Source organism: Myiozetetes cayanensis, unplaced genomic scaffold, assembly GCF_022539395.1.
Source record: "Myiozetetes cayanensis isolate MyiCay16 unplaced genomic scaffold, myiCay2020 scf28, whole genome shotgun sequence".
Lineage (NCBI taxonomy): Eukaryota > Metazoa > Chordata > Aves > Passeriformes > Tyrannidae > Myiozetetes > Myiozetetes cayanensis.
The window spans coordinates 6,874,332-6,896,946 of record NW_026087499.1 but is presented as its reverse complement, the minus strand read 5'-3'; the positions used below and the strand labels follow the sequence as shown (position 1 = coordinate 6,896,946).

At 60.3% G+C, this 22,615-nt stretch overlaps 1 protein-coding gene across 4 annotated transcripts; it reads left to right on the top strand.

The window, feature by feature from the left end:
* Positions 1-189: 189 nt before the first annotated feature.
* Positions 190-22,180, top strand: CROCC (ciliary rootlet coiled-coil, rootletin). 4 transcript variants are annotated; one of them, XM_050322584.1, is made up of 35 exons: positions 190-356; positions 591-701; positions 2,235-2,345; positions 3,650-3,835; positions 3,912-3,995; positions 4,075-4,166; positions 4,639-4,804; positions 5,819-5,925; positions 6,012-6,218; positions 6,296-6,392; positions 6,477-6,572; positions 7,144-7,278; positions 7,352-7,551; positions 8,163-8,324; positions 8,571-8,715; positions 9,078-9,446; positions 9,964-10,157; positions 10,545-10,672; positions 11,637-11,788; positions 12,468-12,569; positions 12,640-12,774; positions 13,527-13,658; positions 13,843-14,081; positions 14,456-14,615; positions 14,709-14,876; positions 15,506-15,842; positions 16,364-16,491; positions 16,567-16,687; positions 17,810-17,964; positions 18,128-18,331; positions 18,656-18,835; positions 19,170-19,313; positions 20,611-20,733; positions 21,307-21,414; positions 21,485-22,180. In XM_050322584.1, exons 2-35 carry the CDS (start codon positions 684-686, stop codon positions 21,533-21,535), a joined length of 5,136 nt encoding a protein of 1,711 aa, XP_050178541.1. In that variant the 5' UTR covers positions 190-356; positions 591-683; the 3' UTR covers positions 21,536-22,180. The 4 variants fall into 4 exon arrangements, with proteins under 4 accessions (XP_050178541.1, XP_050178540.1, XP_050178542.1 ...); XM_050322583.1 differs by lacking the exon at positions 591-701 and having other exon boundaries at positions 2,206-2,345; XM_050322585.1 differs by lacking the exon at positions 190-356 and having other exon boundaries at positions 588-701; positions 2,206-2,345; positions 12,655-12,774.
* The last annotated feature ends 435 nt before the right edge of the window (positions 22,181-22,615 follow it).

Genomic DNA, 22,615 nt, shown 5'->3' with positions numbered 1-22,615 from the left:
GTTGGGGATTTCCCGTCGCTTTTCCCTACCGGGGTGAAAAATCCTAAATTACCCGGGAGGGGTAAAATTGCTGCTCCAGAGGCTGCGGCGCGGGGGCTCGTCCTGAATCCCGGCCCATTCCCACCTCCCGGGGGAGGGTTTAAAGCTGCTTCACCCCTCGGCAACCCCGGCTCGCTCCTCCCCGGAGCTTTTCCTGCCGGAGCGAACCCCGCGGCGTTAATGAGCTTAATGAGCGCCGGGGCTTAACGAGGGGAGCGGCTGCCTCTTCCCGGGCAGCTCCGTTCCCGGCTGGAATCTCCATCCCGCCGCCGAGACGGGACTTTCCCACCCGTTTCGCCCGCGGGGAGCGCCGGGGGGTTGGTATCTGTTTATATTTTCCTTCATTTTCCTCCTTCTCGCCGAGAGCCCTCGGGATGGGTTTGTTTCCAAAGGCCGGGAATGCCGAGGGGTATTTTCTGGAGGAGGATGGTGGAATGTTGGCGTTGGAGGCGTTGGGACCCCCCCAGGAAGAGGAGGGTCCCCGCTCGTGCCGTCACGCAGGGAGGGGATTTCGGGCTCGTTCCGACCTCGCATCCGCTTTCCACTCCCAGGAAACGAGTGGAAACAGCCCAAAATCCCGGGAAAAGGGGCATCGGGACAAAAAGGCCACGCCGAGGGGGTGCCGAGGGCTCCTTGGATGCTCCATGAAGCCCGAGGCTGAGGTGGGGTCCCCGCGTCCCTCCCTGCGGGGCGGGAGCGTGGGATGGGGAATGGGAATGGGAATGGCACCGGGAATGGCACCCTGGAAGCGGGGTTGGGATAAAGGGGCCTTTCGGGGTGGGATTTTGGGGTCGCGGCGGCGAATCCGGGCGGGTTTAGGGCCACCAATGCGAACGTGCGGCGGTTTTGGGATCAGTGGAGGGCGAATCTGCAGCAGTTCGGGGGTTGTAACCGGGAATCTGCGGCTCGAGGATGAGGAACTGCAAACCCGCGGGGGTTTGGGGTCACCAACGGGAATTTGCGGAGGTTTGGGGATCACAAGGACGAAATTTGTGGCAGTTTTGGGATTGCAGCTGCAAATCTACAGCACTTTTGGGGTCGCAAACACAAAGTTTTAGTGATTTTGTGACCGCAGCTGGAAGTCTGTGGAGGTTTTGGGATCGTAAATGCAAATTCTGTGGCGGTTTTGGGATTGCAGCTGTAAATCTGCAGCGGCTTTGGGATCACAAACAGGGATTTTTAGTGATTTTGGGATCGTAACTGTAAATCTGTAGCAGTTTTTGTGATTGTAGCTGGAAATCTGTAGAGTTTTTGGGATCATATTTGCAGATTTGTGGCAGTTTTGTGATTGCAATGATGAAACTGCAGTGTTTTTGCTGCCAGAAACAGGAATGTACAGGAGTTTGGGGATAATAAATGCAAGTTTGGGGCAGTTTTGTGATTGGAGCTTTAAATCAGCAGCAGTTTTGTGATAGGAACTGCAAACCTGCAGTGGGTTTGGGACCACAGACAGGGATTTGTGGAGATTTGGGGATCACAAATACAAATGCTGTGGCAGTTTTGGGATTGCATCTGTAGATCTGCAGCATTTTTTGGGATTGCTACTGGAAATGAGCAGTTTTGGAGATCATAAGTGCAAATCTGTGACAGTTTTCTGATTGCAATTATAAATCTGCAGTGGGTTTTGTGATTTTAACTCCAGATCTGCAGCGGGTTCGGGATAACAAAGAGGAATTTGCGATGTTTCGGGATCATAAAAGCAGATTTCCGACAGTTTTATGATTGCAACTTTAAATGTGCATTGGTTTTGCTGTCAGAAACAGGAATTTGCAGTGGTTTTGGGATAACAAAGGCAAGTTTGGGACAGTTTTATGATTGCACCTCTAAATCAGCAGCAGTTTTGTGATAGGAACTGCAAACCTGTGGTGGGTTTGGAATCACAGACAGGGATTTGTGGAGATTTGGGGATCGCAAATGCAAAAGCTGTGGCAGTTTTGGGGTTGCAGCTGTAAATCCGCAGCGGTTCTGCCATCCCAAAGGGCGTCCCTTGGCATGGCCGGGTTGGGGCAGGGAGGCAATTCCAGCCCGGGGGTGGGGAGTTCAAAATACCCCCCCGGAGCGCGTGGGGGAGGCAGAGCCCCTTCCCGAGGGAGCAAAGCAGCCCCCGGGAGCAAAGGGGGCCGTGGCTGCATCCCGGGCTGGATCCCATCCGGCCCCGTCCCGCAGGGGCCATGTCCTCGCTGCTGTCCCTCCAGGAGGAGAACAGGATCCTGCAGCAGGAGCTGTCCCGGGTGGAGGATCTGCTGGCCCAGAGCCGGGCGGAGCGCGATGAGCTGGCCATCAAGTACAACGCCATCAGCGAGAGGGTGGGGCACCAAACCTGCCCTTTGGATCCCCAAACCCACCTTTGGATCCCCAAACCCACCTTTGGATCCCCAAACCCACCTTTGGATCCCCAAACCCACCTTTAGAACCCCAAACCCACTTTTGGAACCCCAAACCTGCCCTTTGGATCCCCAAACTGACCCTTGGGAGCCCCAAAACTGCCTTTGGATCCCCAAACCCGTCCTTTGGAACCGCAAACCCAACTTTCTGACTCCAAACCTTCCCTTCTAACCCCAAACTGGCCATTTGGATGCCCAAGCCCACCTTTGGATCCCCAAATCATCCTTTGGAACCCCAACCCCGCCCTTTGGATCCCCAAACCCGCCCTTTGGATCCCCTAACCCGCCCTTTGGAACCCCAAACCCACCTTTGGAACCCCAACCTCCCCCCCTTTGGAACCCCAACCCCCCTTTGGAACCCCAAACCCGCCCTTTTAACCCCAAACCTCAACCCTTTCTGACCCTAACCCTGCCTTTCTAACCCAAAGCTCACCTTTCTAAACCCAAACCCACCATTTTATCCTCAACCCCCACCCTTTAACCCCCACCTTTTTTAATCCCCACCCCCACCTTTTTAACCCCAAACCCCCCTTTCCAACCCCAAAATCAAGGCTGTACAACCCCCTCCCTCGGCATTCCCAGCTCCTGGCATGCTGCTCCGGTGGGAATTGCGGTGCCTGCGTGTCCAGACCCGTCCTGGCCTGCCAGGGCTTGTCCCGTGGGATGCCCAAAGCATCCCCCTCCATCCCTGTTTTGTTGGTGCTGCTTTTCGGGAAGCAACCTCTCCCCCCCTCCCCCCCCGGTGAATTCCTTCACCAAGGAAACCGGGAATTCTAAAGGGCCCAAAGCGGCTCCTGGGAGACCCAAACTGAGGGCGGGGTGGAATTTTGGAGGAAATCCCTCTGGCTGAGCCTGGTGAGGTACAAAAACCCCGAGACCAGGGAAATATCCCACAGCAGGTTGTTCCCTCCCACCCTTCATCCATCGGCCACGAGCCGGGACGGGGCTTTGCAGAGTCCCCTGGCTGCGAGTTGGGGTAGTTTTGAGAAGCACCCCCAAAACTTTTAATCCCTCCCCTCCCTGTGCGTCCGGGGGTGGGGAAAGTGGAATTTGGTGAGGGGAAGGTGGGATTTGGTGGGGGGAAGGTGGTATTTGGGGGGGGAAGGTGGGACTTGGGGGGGCTTGGCTGTGTCTCTCCAGGATTTGCTGTGGGACCCCCCTGGCTTTTGTGGGACGCCCGGGATTGCTCCGGGGGGTGCCAGCCCTGTGTCCCACCCCTCTCCCAGCTGGAGCAATCCCTGCGGATGGAGGCGGGAGAGCGGGAAGCGGCCGAGAGCCGGAGCCTGGCGCAGCACAACATCGAGCTGCGGAGGCTGCTGGAGGAGGAACAAGCCGCCTACAAGCGGAAGCTCCAGGCTTACCAGGAGGGGCAGCAGAGACAGGCCCAGCTCGTGCAGAAACTCCAGGCCAAGGTAAATCCTTGCCGTGGGGAGCAGGGACAATCTGGTGACACCCCCCGGGGTGTTACCCCCCACATCCCCCCGGCAGGTGCTGCAGTACAAGAAGAAATGCGGGGAAGTGGAGCAGCAGCTGCTGGAGAAGGCGACGGAGCTGGAGCAGGAGAGGCTGACGGTGGGGGGGGGACTAGGGGGGGTCTCCTGCCCCAATTCGCCCCCAAATCGAGGTGGTGGCGAGCGGGATGTTTCCCCAGATCCAGCTGGATGCCAGCGGCTCCCAGCCGGAGGAGGAGAGCAGCAACGAGCTGGAGAATGCCCTGATCCGGCTGGAAGAGGAGCAGCAGAGGTGAGTGGGTGGGATCCCTGGAGGGCTGGGGGGATTCCCGGGAGGGGATTGCTCCAGACACGGTGACCCTCCATCCCTGGAGCAGCAGAGGTGAGTGGGATCCCCAGGAAGGTGTAGGGATTTCCAGGAGGGGGATCCCCTCCATCCCGGGAGCAGCAGAGGTGAGTGGGATCCTTGGGAGTTGGGAGGGGGATTCCCAGAAGGATGCTCCAGCCATTCCCTCCTTCCCCATCCCAGGAGCAGCAGAGGTGAGTGGGATCCTTGGGAGTTGGGGGGGGGATTCCCAGGGGGATGCTCTGGCCATTCCACCCATCCCAGGAGCAGCAGACGTGAGCGGGATCCCCGGGGCAGATGTGGGAGTTCCATCTGTCCATCCATCCCCACCATCCCCACGGCAGGAGCAGCAGAGCGGGGGTCCCTGGGGGGGTGTGGGCATTCCCGGTGGGATGCATCCCTGTGTGCCCCATGGCAGGAGCAGCAGCCTGGTGCAGGTGAACTCCATGCTGCGGGAGCAGCTGGAACAGGCCAACGCGGCCAACGCGGCGCTGAGCGAGGACATCCGGAAGCTGACGGCGGACTGGGCACGGACACGGGATGAGCTGGAGCAGAGGGAGGCCGAGTGGAGGCGCGAGGAGGAGGTCTGGGGGGCCCTGGGATGCGGGGGGAGGGTTAGGGATCCAGCAGGGAGGGATGTGAGGCAGAGGGATGTGGAGATGAGGCTCATGAAAGGGATGCAGGATCACAGATAGGGATCTGGGATGTCTTGCTGGATGTTCCATTTGGGAGCACGGGGGATGTGGCACGTGATGGGAAGGGGATATAATGCAGGGATGTGTCATGGAATGGGATGTAGGACCACTGGGAGGGATGTGGGACCATGGGGGATGTGGCAAGGAAAATTTGGGGGTGCAGGGGAGGTGGCACGGGATGGGAAGGGAATATGAGTCAGAGGGAAGCACCATGGAAAGTGCCCAGGACCACCAGGAGGGATGCAGGGTCATGTGGGATGTTAAATGGAGAATTTGGGAGTGCAGGGGATGTGGCTTGTGATGAGAAGGGGATATAATGCAGGGATGCCTCATGGAATGGGATGCAGGACCAGCAGGAGGGATGGGGGACCAGGAGGGCTGTGACATGGAAAGGGATGCAGGACCACTGGGAGGGCTACAGGACCATGGGGGATGTTGCATGGGGAAGATTTTGGGGGTGCAGGGGTTGTGGCTTGTGGTGGGAAGGGAATACGAGTCAGAGGGGAGCACCACAGAAAGTGCCCAGGGCCACCAGGAGGGATGCAGGCTCACGTGGGATGTTGCCTGGAGAAGAACCTGGGGATGGGACGTGTCGTGGGAAGGGGCTGTGAGGCAGGAGGATGCAGAGATGCATCATGGAAAATGATACAGGACCACTGGGAGGGGTGTGGGGCCTGCACAGAGAAGAATGTGGGGTACAGGGGACATGGGAAGTGATGGGAAGGGGATGCCAGGCAGGTGGATGTGTCCCCGTCCCTCTCCGTGCCCAAGGGAATTGGGGCTGGGGAAGGCAGAGCACTGCGGGGTGATGGGCGTGGCCGGGGGGAATATTTGGGAATCTGGGGAGCGTGGTGTGTCCTCCAGCGAGCACCGAGCCCCCTCAACCCACCCACCCACCCGCAGTCTTTCAACGCCTACTTCAGCACGGAGCACAGCCGGCTCCTGACCCTCTGGAGGCAGGTGGTGGCTTTCCGGCGGCACTTCGGGGACATGAAATCCAGCACCGAGAGGTCAGCGGAGGATCCCTGCCGGGGGGAGGATCCCTGGGGGTTCCCGAGGGCCTCCAGCTCCATCCCCTGCCTCTCCCGCCCCACAGGGACCTGTCGGAGCTGGGGCACGAGGTGTCCCGGGCGGGCCGCGCCGCCCACGCCGCCTGCCTGAACCTGGGGGCCAACCTGCGGCTGGCCGAGAGCCAGGCGGGAGCGGCGCGGGAGCGGCAGGAGCTGCGGCTGGCACAGCTGGAGGAACAGCTGGCGGCGCGGCAGCGGGATGCCGACCTGGAGAAATCCGCCCTGGGAGCCAAGTAGGGAGGGTCTGGGGGTGGGGGAAGTTCCGGGGGTCGCTGTGGGGACCCGGCGCTTCCCGGCGTGTTGGGCGCAGGCTGGCAGAGCTGACGGCGGCGCTGGAGCGGCGGCGTGGGGAGGACGAGGAGAAGGAGCGGGCTCTGCAGTCGCTGACCCTGCAGCTGCGGGAGCTGGTGGGCGCAGCTCGGGGGCGCTGGGTTTGGGGGGGAGAGGGGGGTGATCCAGGACCGGCCGCTGATGCCCGGGGGTGTTTCCAGGAGGCCGCGCGCGCCCGGGAGCCGCCGCCGGAGGAGGTGCAGGCGCTGCGCTCGGAGCTGGAGCTGCTGCGCCACACCCTGCACGACGTCACCCAGGTGCTGGGGACAGCCCGGCCGTGCCCACGGCCGGAGAGGCCCTCCCTGCCTCTGTTTCCCCTTTCCCGCCTCAGTTTCCCTATCCCTTGACTCAGCGTCCCCCTTCCTGCCTCATTCTCCCCTTCCTTCCCTTCCTTGGTTTCCCTTTCCTCCCCTGCCTCAGTTTCCCCCTCCCATCTCAGTTTTCCCATCCCTTGACTCTGGTTTCCCTTTTCTTGACTCAGTTTCTGCTTTCCTTGACACAATTTTCCCTTTCCTTCACTGGGCCTCCCCTTCCTTCCCTACCTCAGTTTCCCCTTTCCCGCCTCAGTTTCCCCATCCCATGACTTCATTTCCCCCTCTCTGCTTCACTTTTGCCTTCCCTTGACTCAGTTCCCCCTTTCCCGCTTCAGTTTCCCTTCCCTGCCTGCTCCCTTTCCCGCCTCAGTTCCCATTTTTCCTGCCTGAGTTCCCGTTTTTCCCGCCTCAGTTTCCCCCTTTCCCACCTCAGTTCCCCCTTTCCCTCCTCAGTTCCCGTTTTTCCCGCCTCAGTTCCCGTTCCCCGCTCCCAGCCGGTCCGTGTCTCCCGCAGGCGGTCCTGGCCGATGACCCCGCGTCCCCCGCAGCGCCAGGGGCGGTGTCCCCGCCGTGTCCCCCCGTGTCCCCTCCCGGCAGTCCCGCCGCCGCCGTTCGGTCCCGGCTGAGCCGGCGGCGGGCGGAGCTGCAGGTGAGCCGGGGACGAGGAGGAGGAGGAGGAGAGCGAGGATGGTGCTGCGGGCTGAGCCCTTTCCCGGCCGCAGGAAGCGCGGAGCCAGGCGGAGGAGGGCCGGGAGGCGGTGGCGGGGCTGCGGCGGCAGCTGCGGGACAGCGAGGGGCGGCTGGAGGCGCTGGAGCAGCGGCTGGAGCAGCTCCGAGCAGAGACCACCAACTGCCGCAGGGAGCGGGAGGAGGCGCTGCGGGAGGGGCTCGGGCTGAGGACACGGAACGAGGAGCTGCGGAGGTACCGGGGAGGGAGGGGAGGGAGGGATGAGGGATGGAGGAATGGAGGGACGGATGGATGGAAGAATGATGGACAGATGGACGGCTGATAGATGGACGGATGGATGATGGGTGGACGGATGACAGAGGGATGGATGGAGGGATGGACAGAAGGATGGAGGGACAGAGGGATGGATGGAGGAACGGATGGACAGACAGGTGTTCCTGGCTCCAGCCAGCCCAGCCAGGCTGGAGCCTGTGCTTGTGTCCATGTGCCTTGTCTATCTATCCCTGTCCATCCATCCCTATCCATCCATCTCTCCATCCCTACACACCTCTGTCCATCTGTCCCTGCACATCCTTCCATTCTGATGCATCTTTCTTGACCCACCTGTGAACATCCCCCACCCATCCATCCCTTGTGTCCGTCTGTCTGTCCATCCATCCATCCATCCCCTGTGCCCATCTGTCCATCCATGCATGCATCCATCTATTCATCCGCTCATCCATGTCCATTTGTCCATCCACCCACCCTGTGTGTGTCTGACCGTGCATCCACCCCTCTGTGTCCGTGTCTCTGTCCATCTGCCCACTCATGTCCATCCATCTGCCCCGTGTCCGTGTGTCTGTCAGGGACCTGGAGCGGGCGGAGGCTGCACTGGCAGCAGAGCAGCAGCGGGCGGGGGCCCTGGAGCAGGAGCGGGCGCAGCTCCAGCGCCAGAACGAGGGGCTCGAGGATTCCCGGGATGAGGCCACCAGGGACGCCCAGAGTGCCCGGGAGCAGCTGGAGCACAGGTGGGGGCTGGGGGGCACAGGAGAGTTCAGGGGGGCACAGATTGGTTCAGGGGGGCACAGGTGGGTACAGGGGGTACAAGTGAGTTTAGGGGGACACGGATAGGTGCTGGGTGGGGATGGGCGCTGCAGTGTCTCCCTCCCCCAGGGGCTGCTCTCTGAGCCCAGGGGGTGCCCCAGAGGCCCCCGGGGTGGGTTCTGCCCCCCCGCAGTGGGTGCTGAGCCCCCGCTGCCCCCGTGGGTGCCCAGCCAGCGGCAGCTGGAGGAGCTGGAGGCGCAGCGGGCGGGGACGCGGCGGGAGCTGCTGGAGGCGCGGGAGGAGCTGAGCCGGGCGGAGCTGCAGGCGGAGCTGGCACGGGGAGAGCGGGACGCGCTGGCTGAGGCGCTGGGAAAGGTGGGAACCCCCGAATTCCAGCACCCCGCAGGGGTCCATCCCATTGCAGCGGGTGCCCCCATGGATGCAGGTGCATCTCTATGAATAGAGGTGTCCCCCATGGATAGAGGTGCATCCCTATGGATAGGAGTGCATCCCTGTGCTGTGGGTGAATTCCCGTGGATTCAGGTGGCAGGAATGCCACATCTGCAGCTGGTACCCCCCATGCCCCAGGTGGCCCCCTGCCTCAGTGACCCTGCATGTTCTTCACACCTCCCACTGACCCCCAGTACCCTCCCCAACCTTCCCAGTCGCCCCTGGCAGCCTCCCAGTGCCCCCCATGCCCAGTTGCCCCCGTGCCCACGCGGTGCCCACCGTGGCAGGCTCAGGGCAGCTGCGGGGAGCTGGCCCTGGCACAGCGGGCGGCGGAATCCGAGGAATGCCGGCTGCGGGACGCGCTGGCCAAGACCTCGGACCTGGCGTCGGGACTGGCGCGGGAGAAGGCGGAGCTGTGCCGGCGGCTGGAGCGGCTGGAGCGGGAGCGGGAGCGGGGGCGGCTGCGGACGCGGGAGCTGCTGCGGGAGCTGGCTCAGCTCCGGGCGCGCCTGGAGCGCGGGCGCCGCGCCGGGATCCTGGAGCGCCAGGGCCTGGAGCGGGCACGGAGCGCGGCGCTGGAGGGATCCCGGGGCGTGCGGGCGGAGCTGCGGGCGCTGCGCCAGGAGCACCTCCGGCTGCGCCAGCACCTGGCACAGGTGGGCATGGGTGGGGGGACGACTGGGAGCGGTGGGGGGTCCGTGAGGTGTGGCTGGTTATCCCTGTGCGGTAACCGGTGCTCCGTGAGGGGTAACTGGAGTGCCCTGTGGTGCAGCTGGGAGTCTGTGAGGGGTAACTGGTGATCCACAGGGTGTAACTGGTGGTCCATGTGTGGTAGCTGAGGCTCTGGGGGGGGGGTAACTGATGGTCCCGGTGGTCCCTGTGGGGTACCCATGGTAGCCGGTGTTCCTGGTGTTCCCTGTGGTGTCCCCCATACTCCCTGTGGCACCTGGTGTTCCCTGTGGTGTCCCCAGTGGTCCCGGTAGCCCCAGAGTTCCCGGTGGTCCCTGGTGGTCCCCGGTGTTCCCTGTGGTGTCCCCAGTGCTCCCTGTGGTTCAGGTGGTCCCAGTGGTCCCGGTACTCCCTGTGGTACCCACTGTTTCTGGCGGTGTCCCCGGTGCTCCCGGGGGTGTCCCCAGTATTCCCGGTGCTCCCCCCGGTGTTCCCGTGGCACAGGCTCTGCAGGCTCAGGGCACGGCGGGCGAGGCTCTGGCGCGGGCGCGGGCGGAGCAGGAGCAGCTGCGGGCGCAGCAGGAGCGGCTGAGCCGCACCCACGCCGAGCTGGCCCAGGACAGCGCCGGGCTGGCCGTGCAGCTCGCCATCGCCCACCGGCACGGCCACCACCGCGACAGGGAGGCCCAGGGGCTCAGGTGGGGCTGGGCTGGGGCGGGGGACTGGGCTCAGGTGGGAGGGGGGAGTTCTACAATCTTGTGGGTGCTGGGATGGATGGGAGGGTTCCAGGCTTGGGTGGGTGCTGGGGTGAGTGGAGGGTTCCAGGCTCGGGTGGGTGCTGGGATGGATGGATGGATGGGAGGGTTCCAGGCTCGGGTGGGTGCTGGGATGGATGGGGGGTTCCAGGCTCGGGTGGGTGCTGGGATGGATGGATGATGGATGGATGGGAGGGCTCCAGGCTCGGGTGGGTGCTGGGATGGATGGATGGATGGGAGGGTTCCAGGCTCAGGTGGGTGCTGGGATTGGGGATGTGGGTGCCAGGGCAGCTCCCCCAGCCTGTCCTGGCAGCGTTCCCGGTGTTGCAGGTCGGAGAAGGAGGGGCTGGAGAGCAGCGTGTTCCAGCTGCAGGCACAGCTGGCCCAGCTCCAGACCCGCAACCAGCAACTGGAGAGTGAGGCCCGGACACTGCTCCAGGCCAAGGAGGCGCTGGAGGGTGAGGGGGCCTGGCTCATGGGACTGTCCCACCACTCTGACCATCCCCATCCTCATCCTCCCCATCCTCATCCTCAGCTGTTTCTATTCATCCCCATCCATCCCCATTCCCATCCATTCTCATCCTCATTCCAGTCTTCACCCTCATTCCCATCTTCATCCTCATCCATCCTCATTACCATTCACCTTTATCCTCATCCCCACCCGTCTACATCTTTATCCTCATCCCAACCTTCATCTTTGCTCCCACCCATCCAGAACTTCATCCTCATCCCCATCTTCATTCCTATCCACCTGCATCTGTCCCAGTCTTCATCCTCATTCCCATCCGTATCCATCCTAATCCTCGTTCCCACCCATCCCCATCTTCATCCTCGTTTCCATCCATGCCCATCTTCACCTTCATCCTCTTCACCATCTGTCCCCATCCTCATCCCCACCTGCATCCTCAAACCCATCTGCCTGTCCCCACTGACTGGGAGCTGTCCCCTGGGGGGTGTCCCCAATGATGGGGGTGTCCCCACTGATGGGGGTGTCCCCACTGATGGGGGTGTCCCCACTGATGGGGGTGTCGCCGCTGACTGAGGGGGGTGTCTCTTCTTATGGGAGGGGTCCCCATAAGGCTCAGGGGGTTGTCCTCACTGTCTGGGGGTGTCCCCCCTGAATGGGGGAGGTTGTTCCCACTGCCGGGGGGGTCCCCACTGATGAGGGGTGTCCCCTGGGGGATGTCCCCACTGATGGGGGATGTCTGACCAGGAGTGTCCCCACTGACCCCTGAGTGGAGGGCATGTCCCCGCTGATGGGGGACTGTCCCCTGTGGGATGTTCCCTCTTCTGGGGATGTCCCCACTGACTGAGGTGTCCCCACTGATGGGGGAGGTGTCCCTGCTTATCTGTCGTGTGTCCCCTCTGGTGGAGGTTGTCCCCTCGTGTGGGGGTGTCCCCCCTGAGTGGCTGTGCCCTCAGCCGAGCTGGGGGTGTCCCGGCAGGAGCGGGCGCAGGAGCTGCGGTGCCGGCGCCGGGCGGTGGCGGCGGCGGAGGCGGCGGCGGTGACAGTGGCCCTGCGGAGCGCCCGCGACTCCCACCGCGAGCAGCTGGAGCAGCTGCAGCGCCAGAAGGTGGGAGCCGGGGGGGGCAAAGCGGGATTTGGGTTCGCGCTGCTGATTCCCGGGGCGCGCTGGGGAGGGGGGGGTGTGAGACGGTGGGTGATGGGGATTCTTGGGGTGTGATGGTGACTGTTGGGACACGGTGGTGGTTATGGGGGAACAGTGCTGATTCTTGGGGTGAAATGGAGGTATTGGATGTGTGTGCTGATTCTTGGGGCACTGCGGGGATTTTGGGGGTTCACTGGTGATTTGGGGGAGGTTCTGGTGATTTTTGGGGTTCACTGGCAATTTTGGGGGTTCACTGCTGATTTAGGAGCTTTGTTCATGATTTCTGGGTTGGCTGGTAATTTTGGGGTTCTCTGGGGATTTTTTGGGTTCACCAGCGATTTTTTGGTGTTGCTCATGATTTCTGGGTTTTCCTGTCGATTTTGGGGTTTGTTCATGATTGTTGGTGTTCCCTGGTGCTGTTGGTGCTCCCTGATGATTGTTGGGTTTCCCTGGTGATCACTGGGGTTCCCTGGTGATTTTGGGGTTTGCTCATGATCGTTGGTGTTCCCTGGTGATCACTGATGTTCCCTGGTGCTGTTGGTGCTCCCTGGTGATCACTGATGTTCCCTGGTGATCGCTGGGGCTCCCTGATGATCGCTGGGGCTCCCTGATGATGACTGGCGCTCCCTGGTGCTGTCCCCAGGAGGAGCTGGAGGCCGAGCGGGGCCGACTGATGCAGGAGCAGGATGAGCTGGTGGCCGAGCTGGCGGCGCTGCGGCAGCAGCACCAGAGTGAGAAGCAGCAGGTGGGTGTCCCTGGTGTCCCCCCGGCCCTGGCCCTGCCCTGTGCCCCCCTGGCTGAGCTGTGCCCCCCAGGCCCTGGCCCTGCAGGAGGAGGAGAGGGCAGCCCTGGCAGAGACGCTGGCAGGGCTCCAGCAGAGCCTGGACGAGGCCACGGCTGAGCTGGAGCAGCAGCGGAGAGAGGTCACCACCCACCATGAGAAGGAGCAGGTGGGTTTAGGGGGGCTCCTGGATCCCCCCAGAGTGGCACAGAGCCCAGTGTGTGCCCCATTGCAAGCCCTATGCTGGGGTGTTCCCCCCTCATGGCAACCCCCAGTGCTGAAGTGTCCCCTCCCGTGGGAGCCCCTGTGCCTTGGGGTCCCCCATGGCCCCCCCATTGTGTCCCTCCATGTCTGGGCACTCCCAACTGCAACTTCCCCATGTGTGGGTATTGCCTGTGGCCCCCCCCATTGCAGCCCCCATGCCTGGGTATCCCTCCTACTGCCACCCCTCATACCTGAACACCCCTTAGTGCAGTCCCCCCCATTCTGGGTGTCCAGAGAGGATTGGGACCCCTCATCTCCCCCCATGCCCCCTCAGCCCCTATTGCAACCCCCACCTGAGTCACACCCCCAACACTGCAAGACCCCTCAGTGACCCCCTTCTTGCAGCCCCCAGTTTCAAACCCCCATCTCCCCATTGCATCCCCTCAGCGATGGGGCTGCCCAACTGTGGTACCTGAGCCTACTCACCCTGTCCCTGCACCCTCTCCATTGCACCCCCTCTCTGTGTCCCCTTCCCCATTGCACCCCCTCCCTGGAACCTCATCCCCATCTCACCCCTTCTCCATGTCCGCATTCCCACTGCACCCCTCTCCATGTCCCCATTCCCACTGCACCCCCTCTCCGTGTCCCCATCGCCATTTCCCCGCCCCCTCGGTCCCTCAGTCCCCCTGTGGGCTCTCAGGATCGTGTCCCCCGCAGTCCCTGTCCTCGGAGCTGCAGTCGCTGCGGGCGCGGGCGGAGGAGGCGGCTCAGACCCACGAGCGGGAGGCGAGGACGCTCCGTGACCAGGCGGCAGCCGCGGCCCAGCAGCGGGACAGCGCCCTGCGGGAGGTGACCCCCTGCCCAACCCCTGCCCGCTGAGCTCCCTCGGTGCCCGCTGATCTCCCCCGGTGCCCGCTGATCTCCCCCGGTGCCCGCTGAGCGCCCCCGGTGCCCGCTGAGCGCCCCCGGTGCCCGCTGAGCTCCCCGGTGCCCGCTGAGCGCCCCCGGTGCCCGCTGAGCGCCCCCGTTGCAGGCGGAGGAGGCGCGGGCGCAGCTGAGGTTGGCGGCGGAGGCGCGGGCGGCCGGACGGCGGGAGCTGCTGGAAGCGCAGCGGGAAGCCCGGGAGAGCCGGGAGGGCCGGGATGCGGAGCGGAGGCAGGCGCAGGAGGCGCGGAGGGCCCTGGGGGATGAGGCCAGGGAGAAGGAGACCCTGCGGCGCTCCAACGAGGAGCTGCGGGCGGCCCTGCGCAGAGCGGAGGGGGAGCGCATCAGGTCAGGGCCGGGGGGGCACGGGGGGCACAAAGTGGGGGTCACGGGGTGGAGCACGTTGGAGGGTTATCCCGGGGTGGGGGTGAGGACTGCGGGGGGGATGGAGCACCTTGGAGGGTGATCCCCGGGGTGGGGGTGAGGATCAGGACACAGGGATGCTCCGCTTGGGATGGGGCAATTGCTCCAGGTCTGGATGCCACTCGGGACAAGGGGATGGAAGTCTGGGGATGGGGGGACACCCGGAATGGGGACAGTTTGGAGCAGGATGCTCAGGATGTGCCTGGCTCAGACAGGGCAATGCTCAGGACGCTGCTGGGCTGGGGGGATACTGGGACCCCCTGGGAGGTGCTTCCAACCCCTGCTCCCTCTTCCCGCAGCCTGAAGCGCTCCGGGGAGGACAAGGAGCAGCGCCTGGCGCTGCTAGAGGCGGGGCGGGCGGCGGCAGAGCGGGAGGTGTCGGAGCTGCGGGCGGCGCTGCGGGACCTGGAGCGCGGCCGCCTCGACGCCCGCCGGGAGCTGCAGGAGCTGCGCCGGCAGGTCCGGGGGGAGGAGGAGGAGGAGGAGGGTTGTGAGGACTCCCCAAGCCATTCGGGGTGTCCCCAAGCTGCCCCCCATTCCCTCCCGGGCCAGGTGAAGGACCTGGACAGCGAGAACAGCAGGCGGAGCAGGGAGGTAGGGGAGCTCCAGGCGCGCGTGGCGCTGGAGGAGCAGCGGGAGGAGCGGAGCCGCCGCGAAGCCTTCGGCCTCAGGAGGAAGGTGGCGGAGAGCGAGGCCGGCACCGAGGCTGCCAGGAAGGAGGTGAGGGGTCCCCAGGGTCCCCAGGGTCCCCGTTGCTTGATGCCCCACATCCCAAAGTGTCCCTCTCCCCTCATCCCACAGCTTGGTGTCTGCTATCCCCAATCATCCCCATCACTCCCTAACTGGTATCCCGTGTCCCTGAGTGTCCCTGTCACCCCACTATTCCATCCCCTGCATCCCTGCAGGTCCCTGTATCCCACTGCTCAATTCTTGGGGGGTCTCCTGTCACTCCATCCCCTCAGACTCCATCACCCTGTGCTCCATCCCTTGCATCCCCATCACCCTGTTGCTGTGTTCCCTCCATCCCTGAGGTCCCCCATTACTCCACTGCTCCATCCTCTGCATCCCTGGAGTTCCCTGTCACCCCATTGCTACATCCCCTTCATCCTTGGGGTCCCCCATCACACCACTGCACCATCTTCTGCATCCTTAGGGAGCCCTCATCATCCCATTGCTCCATCCCTTGGGGTTAAAATCACCCCACTGCTCCATGCTCTGCATCCCTGGGTTCCCCCATCATCCCCCCTTACCCCATTGCTCCATCCCCCGCATTCTTAGGGGTCTCCCATCCTTGCCCATCCCTCCCTCCGTGCTCCATCCCTCTCCCCATGATCCCTCCACTCCCGCAGCTCCAGCAGCTCCAGCAGCGCCTGGCGGAGGCAGAGATGGAATTCCAGCAGCGGGAGAAGGAGCTGGCGCGGAGCCTGGAGGAGGCTCGGGGCAACGAGAAGAAGCTGCTGGCGGATTCCCGGAACCTGCAGCTGAAGGTGGAGGCGGCGCGGGCCGAAGTGGCCGAGCTGAGCCTGCGGCTGAGCGCGGCCCAGGGCCGGGCCCAGGGGCTGGAGGCGGAGCTGGCCCGGGGCGAGGAGCTGCGCCGGGCGGCCGAGTCCCGGCTGGGCGGGCTCCAGGCGGCCCTGCGGAGAACCGTGGGCATGGCCCGGGCCCGGCCCGGCCCCCCGGCCTCCGGTGAGAGCCTCGGCGCTGCGGGCAGGGCTGGGGGAGAGGGGTGTGACCTGCGGTGCGCACTTGGTCACGGGGGTTACCCAACAATCGCCCCATTGCTTCATCTCCTGCTTCCCTGGGGTCCCCCATTGCTCCATCCCCTCCATCCCTGGGTCCCACATACCCTGTTACTCCATCCCCTGCTTCCTTGGGGTCTCCTGTTCCTCCATTCCCTGCATCCCCGGGGTTACCCATCACCCCATTGCTCCATCCCTGGGGGTCTCCCATACACCACTCCCTGCTCCTCCCCTGCATCACCAGCGTCCCACACATCCCACTGCTCCCTTCTTTGCATCCCTGGGCTCCCCAGCCGCTCCATCCCCTGCATCCTTGGGGTACCCCATCCCCCCACTGCCCTATCCTGATGTCCCTGGGGTCCCCCATATCCTACGGGCCCCCCCCACTGTGGTCCATCCCACCCCCCCCGCGTCCTGCCCTGGGTGTTGCTCCCGCTGTCCCCATTGCCCCTGTTTGTCCCCTCCCAGGTGGGGTCCCAGAGGGGTCAGGAAGCCCCCGCTCCTCCCCGGACCCCGACCCCTCCTCCGATCCCGAGGCGGCGCGGGCGGCCCTGCGGGATTTCCTGCGGGAGCTGCAGGAGGCGCAGCGGGAGCGGGTACATCCCCCTTCTCCTCCCTCCCCACCCCCGTTATCCCCAAAATCCCCTTTCTCAGCCCCTTTCCGCCCCCAGGAGGAGCTGCGGGAGCAGGTCGGGAGCCTGGGCCGGCGCCTGGCGGAGGCGGAGCAGGATCGGGATAACGCCAATTCCCGGGCACAGCAGCTCCAGAAACTCATGGAAGAGAGCGAGGAAGGTGATGGGAAGTTGGTTGTTTTTTGTTTTTTTTTTTTTTTTGGGGGGGGGATCCCCCTAAATGCTGAGGTTTGGGGTGATTTGGCCCGTGCTGGGCCCTTTTGGGGGAATCTGGGGCACGGAGAGGGTGATGGTGCTGCCCAGAGGGGAGGATGGTCCCGGGGATTTCCCACCCCATGGCCCCAAAATCCTGGAAAAACGGGTGAAACCTCCGGTGCAAACATCAGAAACCCCAGTAAAACCAGTACAACTGGGAAAACTCCCCCTGCATCTCCTGTGAACCCCAGTGTAGCTGGTAAAAACCTCCATATGTACCCCATAAACCCAAATAAAACGGGTAAAGCCCTCCTGGATCCCCCATAAACTCCAGTAAAACTGCTTAAAACCTTCCTCCATCACTTCTAAACCCCAATAAAATGGGTAAAGCCCTCCTGGATCCCTCATAAACTCCAATAAAACTGGTAAAACCTCTCTAAACCCCAATAAAATGGATAAAACCCCTGTGCATTCCCCATAAACCGCAGTAAAACTGGTAAACTTCCCTATGGATCCCATGTAAATCCCAGTAAAACCGGGAAAGCTGCTGTGCAATCTCCATAAATTCCAGTAAAATGGGTAAAACCCTCATGCATCGCTCTTAAACCCCAGCAAACCCTCCCTAAACCCCAATAAAACTGGTAAAAACCCCGTGAATCCCACATCCACCCCAGCAAAACTGGGAAGTGCCCCGAGCAAACTCCATAAATCCCAATAAAGGGGGTAACCCCCCCGAACCTCCTGTAAATCCCAGGAAAACTGGTAAACCCCACTGTGGATCCCTGTAAATCCCAGGAAAACTGGTGAACCCCACTGTGGATCCCCTGTAAATCCCAGGAAAACTGGTAAAACGCCCCTGTGCAGATGCTGTAAATCCCAGGAAAATGGGTAAATCCCCCCTGCATCCCTCACAAAACCCCAGTAAAACTCCCTTTCCATCCCCCATAAACCCCAGTAAAACCCCTGCAATTCCCATAACCCCCAGTAAATACTCCTCTGGATCCCCCATAAATCCCAGGGAAACCAGCAGACATCCCATTCCCGCCCGTTTTCCCACTGAAGGAGGGCGGGGGCTGTGCCTTCCCAGGGCGTCGTGGGGACCTGAGCAGCTCCCAGGCCGCGCTCCTGCTCCAGGAGGAGACCCTGCGCCAATCCCAGCGGGAGCGCCGGGAGCTGCGGGACAAGGTGGCGGCGCTGGAGCGGAGCCTCCGCAATTCCCAGCGGGAATGCCGGGCGGCACAGGTGGGCACTGCCACAAACCTCTATATCCAGCTGGGAATTCTGGGCAGCCCAGCTGGGCGATCTCACATCACTTCCCAGCGGGAATGCTGTGAGTGGGGCCCGGCCGTGTGCCCGGCCCATCCCGGCTCCAGGCCGGCATTCCGGAGCCTCCCCTGCCCCCCAGGAGCGGCTGAGCGCTGCCCGGGCCGGGGGGGCCGAGCTCTTGGATGCCAAGCGGCGCCTGGAAGCGCTGGAGAGCCGGAGCTCCCGCCTGGAGCTGCAGCGGCGAGTGCTGGAGGGGGAGCTGGGCCGGGCCCGGCGGGCGCTGGGAGAGCGGGAAGCGGAGGCCAAGGAGGCCAAAGAACGGGCGGAGCTGCTCCAGAAACAGGTGTGGCACCTTCCTGGGGAATCCCAGAAACAGCCTGGCGCCATCCCGGGCAATCCCAGAAACAGCCTGCCCTGATCCCAGGAAATCCCACCACCTGGGCTGGTGCTTAATGAGTCCAGTTCCCCCTGAGCCCACTCCTAATCCCTCCAGTTCCTGCTCGGCTCCATCCCAGTCTCCTCAGTTTTCCCAGAATCCCCTCCCATTCCCTCCAGTTCCCCCTGAACTCCCTCCCAGTTCACCCTGTACCCCTTCCCAGTCCCCCCAGTTCCCCCCATGCCCCTTCACAGTTCCCTCTGAACCCGTTGCTGTGGTTTTGGGGTGCAGCTGGCGCAGAGAGAGCAGCGTTCCAGCACATTCCAGCTGCTCAGTGCCCCGCTGGAGAGCGACTCCAAGGGGGATTCTCCGAGCTCTCCCTCCGTGTCCGATGGTTCCCTGCTCCAGGAGCGGCTCCAGCAGCTCCAGAGCGCCCTGACCGCAGGAGAGCTGGACCGGAGGATGCTCCAGGTGGGATGGGCACCCCGGGGGGGACAGGGGGTGGGGGGACACGGAGGTGTCCCCACAGGGGATCTCGGGGGTGTCCTGGTGTCCCAGAAGGGGCTGGAGGTGGAGTGGGATGGATGTTCCGGGGCTGGAGGTGGGATGGACGTTCCGGGGGCTGGAGGTGGAGTGGGATGGATGTTCCGGGGGCTGGAGGTGGGATGGATGTTCCGGGGGCTGGAGGTGGGGTGGATGTTCCGGGGGCTGGAGGTGGGGTGGGATGGATGTTCCGGGGGCTGGAGGTGGAGTGGGATGGACATCCCGGGCGCTGGAGGTGGGATTCCCCCCGCGGTGCCGGCAGGACGGGCTGGAGGCGGCGCGGCGGGCGCTGGCGGAGGCGCGGCAGGAGAAGGGAATGCTGCGGGAGCAGCTGCAGGGAATGCGGGAGCAGCGGGAGGAGCTGCAGCGCTCCAGGGACCGGCTGGAGGAGCAGCTCCGGCTGCGGGTGAGGGGGGACCCCAATTCCATGACCTTTGACCCCGGGCAGGACCCTCCCAGCACCCTCTGCACCGTCCTGGCATCAACTCCCAACCCCCTCTTGCACCCATCCACCCCTTTATACATAATAATATAATATAATATAATAGTTAAATGACATATAACATATAACATATAATATATAATATATATTTTATATCAATATATAATATAAATATATAAATTAGTCTCTATTAGTATATATTATAATCCATATAATATAACAATAATAATATAAATATACCATATATTATATATATGATGTAATTATATATTTTATCTTTAGATTAATATAATTTATAATATATATAGTGTTTTATATAATTATGCAACATATTTAAAATATGTATTTTGTAGAAATACGTACACTACATAAATACTATATATGGTAGCATATATGCCATTATAAATTATCCGTGTCTGTTTATATTATATATTTTCTGGTTCTATTTATGTTCACCTAGAAATATAATATGTGTCTATATAATTAATGAAATATAAATTTATTAATATTATAGTAATATATTCATTATATATATTTATATACACTATATACATATATAGTGTATATATACATGTATATATTATGTACAATATACAAAGGTATATACAAATATTTATATATATTTTATATATTTATCTATTTAATGTATATTAAATAGATAATTAATACATCACATATATACATATAAAGTATATATTATGTATAATACACAAAAGTATATAAATATATAATAAAGATATAACATATGCTATATACTATATAAAATCTATGTACATATGTATTTTCTGGATTTATATCCATTTAATATGTTATACATTATTTTATAATATATAATTCTATATATAATATCTGATATATGATATATAATGATATTACATATTATATATATTATATATTATGCTACATAATATATGTAATATACTTATTTATAATACAGAATACATATCATATGTATTATGTAAATATTATGTAATATATATGCTATATATGTATCATTATGTAATTATATTTACTTTTATATTTTATCTATTATAATATGTATTATATATTTTATAGTTATATATTATTATATAATTATTTATCCTAGTCCATACCATACATACTCTATGCTCTATAAAATATTACATTATATCCTTTTTACGTGTTATACACAATATACAGTGTATAGCAATAGCCAGTGATAAATTTTCCCGGATTTATGGATGGTTTTCTATGTTCTGCCCATGCTCCAATCCCTGTTTCTCCTGTGTTTTGTCCCCAGGTGCCGCGGGAGCAGCCGGAGGCTCGGGATGAGTCCCTGCGGCTCTCGGCGGGGCTGGATCGGTCCCTGGGCAAAGCCGAGCGGGAATTGGCCGAGGCTCGGACGCGCATCCGGGACCTGCGGGTGGGTCACCCTGCCCTGGAACAGCCCCATCCCAGGCCTTGGGGCAGGACGGGCTGGGCGGCTCCTTAGGGAGCTCATCCCGGCGGGAAGGATGCTGGGGGTGGCACTGGGCTCATCCCAATTTGGGAAGGATGCTGGGGGTGGCACTGGGATGGCACTGGTCTTGTTTTTGGGGTGCTTCTCAGTTTACATGGATGCTGGGGCTGGCACTGGGAGGGAGCTGGGCTCGTTCCAGCTTGAAAGGAGGTGTTGGTGCTTGTACTGGGATGAGGGTGGGTTCATCCCAGCTGGAAGGAAGGTGCTGGTTGGTACTGGTTGGGAGTTTGCTGAGCAGCTTTTGGGGCTCATCTGTTCCCGGTGGGATGCTGGTGCTTGTACTGGGATGGGGGTGTTTATGGGGCACTTCCCAGCTCTGGGAGACACTGGAGCTGGTACTGGAATGGGGGTGGGCTCTTCCCTGGGCTCATCCCATTTTGGGAAGGTGCTGTGCCTGCCCTGGGGGGGTGCTGGGCTGTGTTTGGGGTGCTGGGCTGTGTTTGGGGTGCCCTGCCCAGTTTTCGGGGTGCTGTCCAGGCGCAGGTGTCGGTGCTGGAGCTCCGCTCTGCTCCCGGTGTGGGATCGTCCCCGGAGCTGCAGCGGGAGCTGGAGCGGCTGCGGATCGGCCCCAGCCTGGAGGAGCAGGTGAGGAGGGACCCCCGGGGGGCACACTGTGCCCTCCTCCCTCCCTCCAACCTCTCCCCATTCCTCGCAGATCGCGCTGCTGAAGGAGCAGGAGCTCCAGCGTCACCCCCCCGGGATTTAGGGATGTCCTGGGATACCCACAGGGACCGGCACGGCCCGTGGATGAGGGGGAATCCGTCCCCATCCCAAATCCACAGCAGACACTGGCACAACTCATCCCAGGGATGTGGGAGATCCTTCCCCATCCCAAAATCCACAGCAGACACTGGCACAACTCATCCCATGGATGAGGGGGATCCATCCCCATCCCAAAATCCACAGCAGGCACTGGCACAACTCATTCCATGGATGAGGTGGATCCATCCCATCCCTGCTCCAAACCCACCACGATTTTTGCCTCAAACAGCTGCACTTTTCCAACGAGACGACCAAACTTGTCTATTTTTGATACAATTCGGGGACTCTTGGACAGTTTCCCCATTTTCCTATTTCTTTTTTTAACAAATATTCCCTGGTTTTACTGCTGGAAGAACCACCTGGTTTATTCCTGGCCCTCCAAGCCCCACCACTCACCACATCCGACTTTTCCCCTTTTTCTAACCCCAAACTCCCTGGATTGGTGGTTTTGAAGGCTTTTTTTAGGAAATAGTAGGATTTTTTAATGGCTATTTTTGGAATTGGGGGGTTTTTACTGGTGCTACTGGGCAGCTCGAGGCTGGAAAACCCACTGGAATCCCCGATCCTTGGCATTCCTGGCACGAATAAACGTGGATAAATCCAAACTTTTACTGGTGCTACTGGGCAGCTCGAGGCTGGAAAACCCACTGGAATCCCCGATCCTTGGCATTCCTGGCACGAATAAACGTGGATAAATCCAAACTGGGAGCTCCGAGGGGATTTTTTTGGGGGGAAGGTGGCGATTTGGGATGTCCAAATGCGGGGCTGGGTGGGGCAACAGGGTTGAGTCGAGTCCTTAAATAATAATAATAATAATAATAATAATAATAATAATAATAATAGAATCAATGATAAGAAGTAGTAATAAATAGCAAGTGATAATAGTAACTGCCCCTACAGATGAGAAATACACCCTATTAGGTGGGAGATGCACCCTGTAAGTGGGAGATACATCATATAAAGGGGAAATGCACCCTACAGAGGGGAAATACACCCTACAGAGGGGAAATGCAACTTCTAGAGG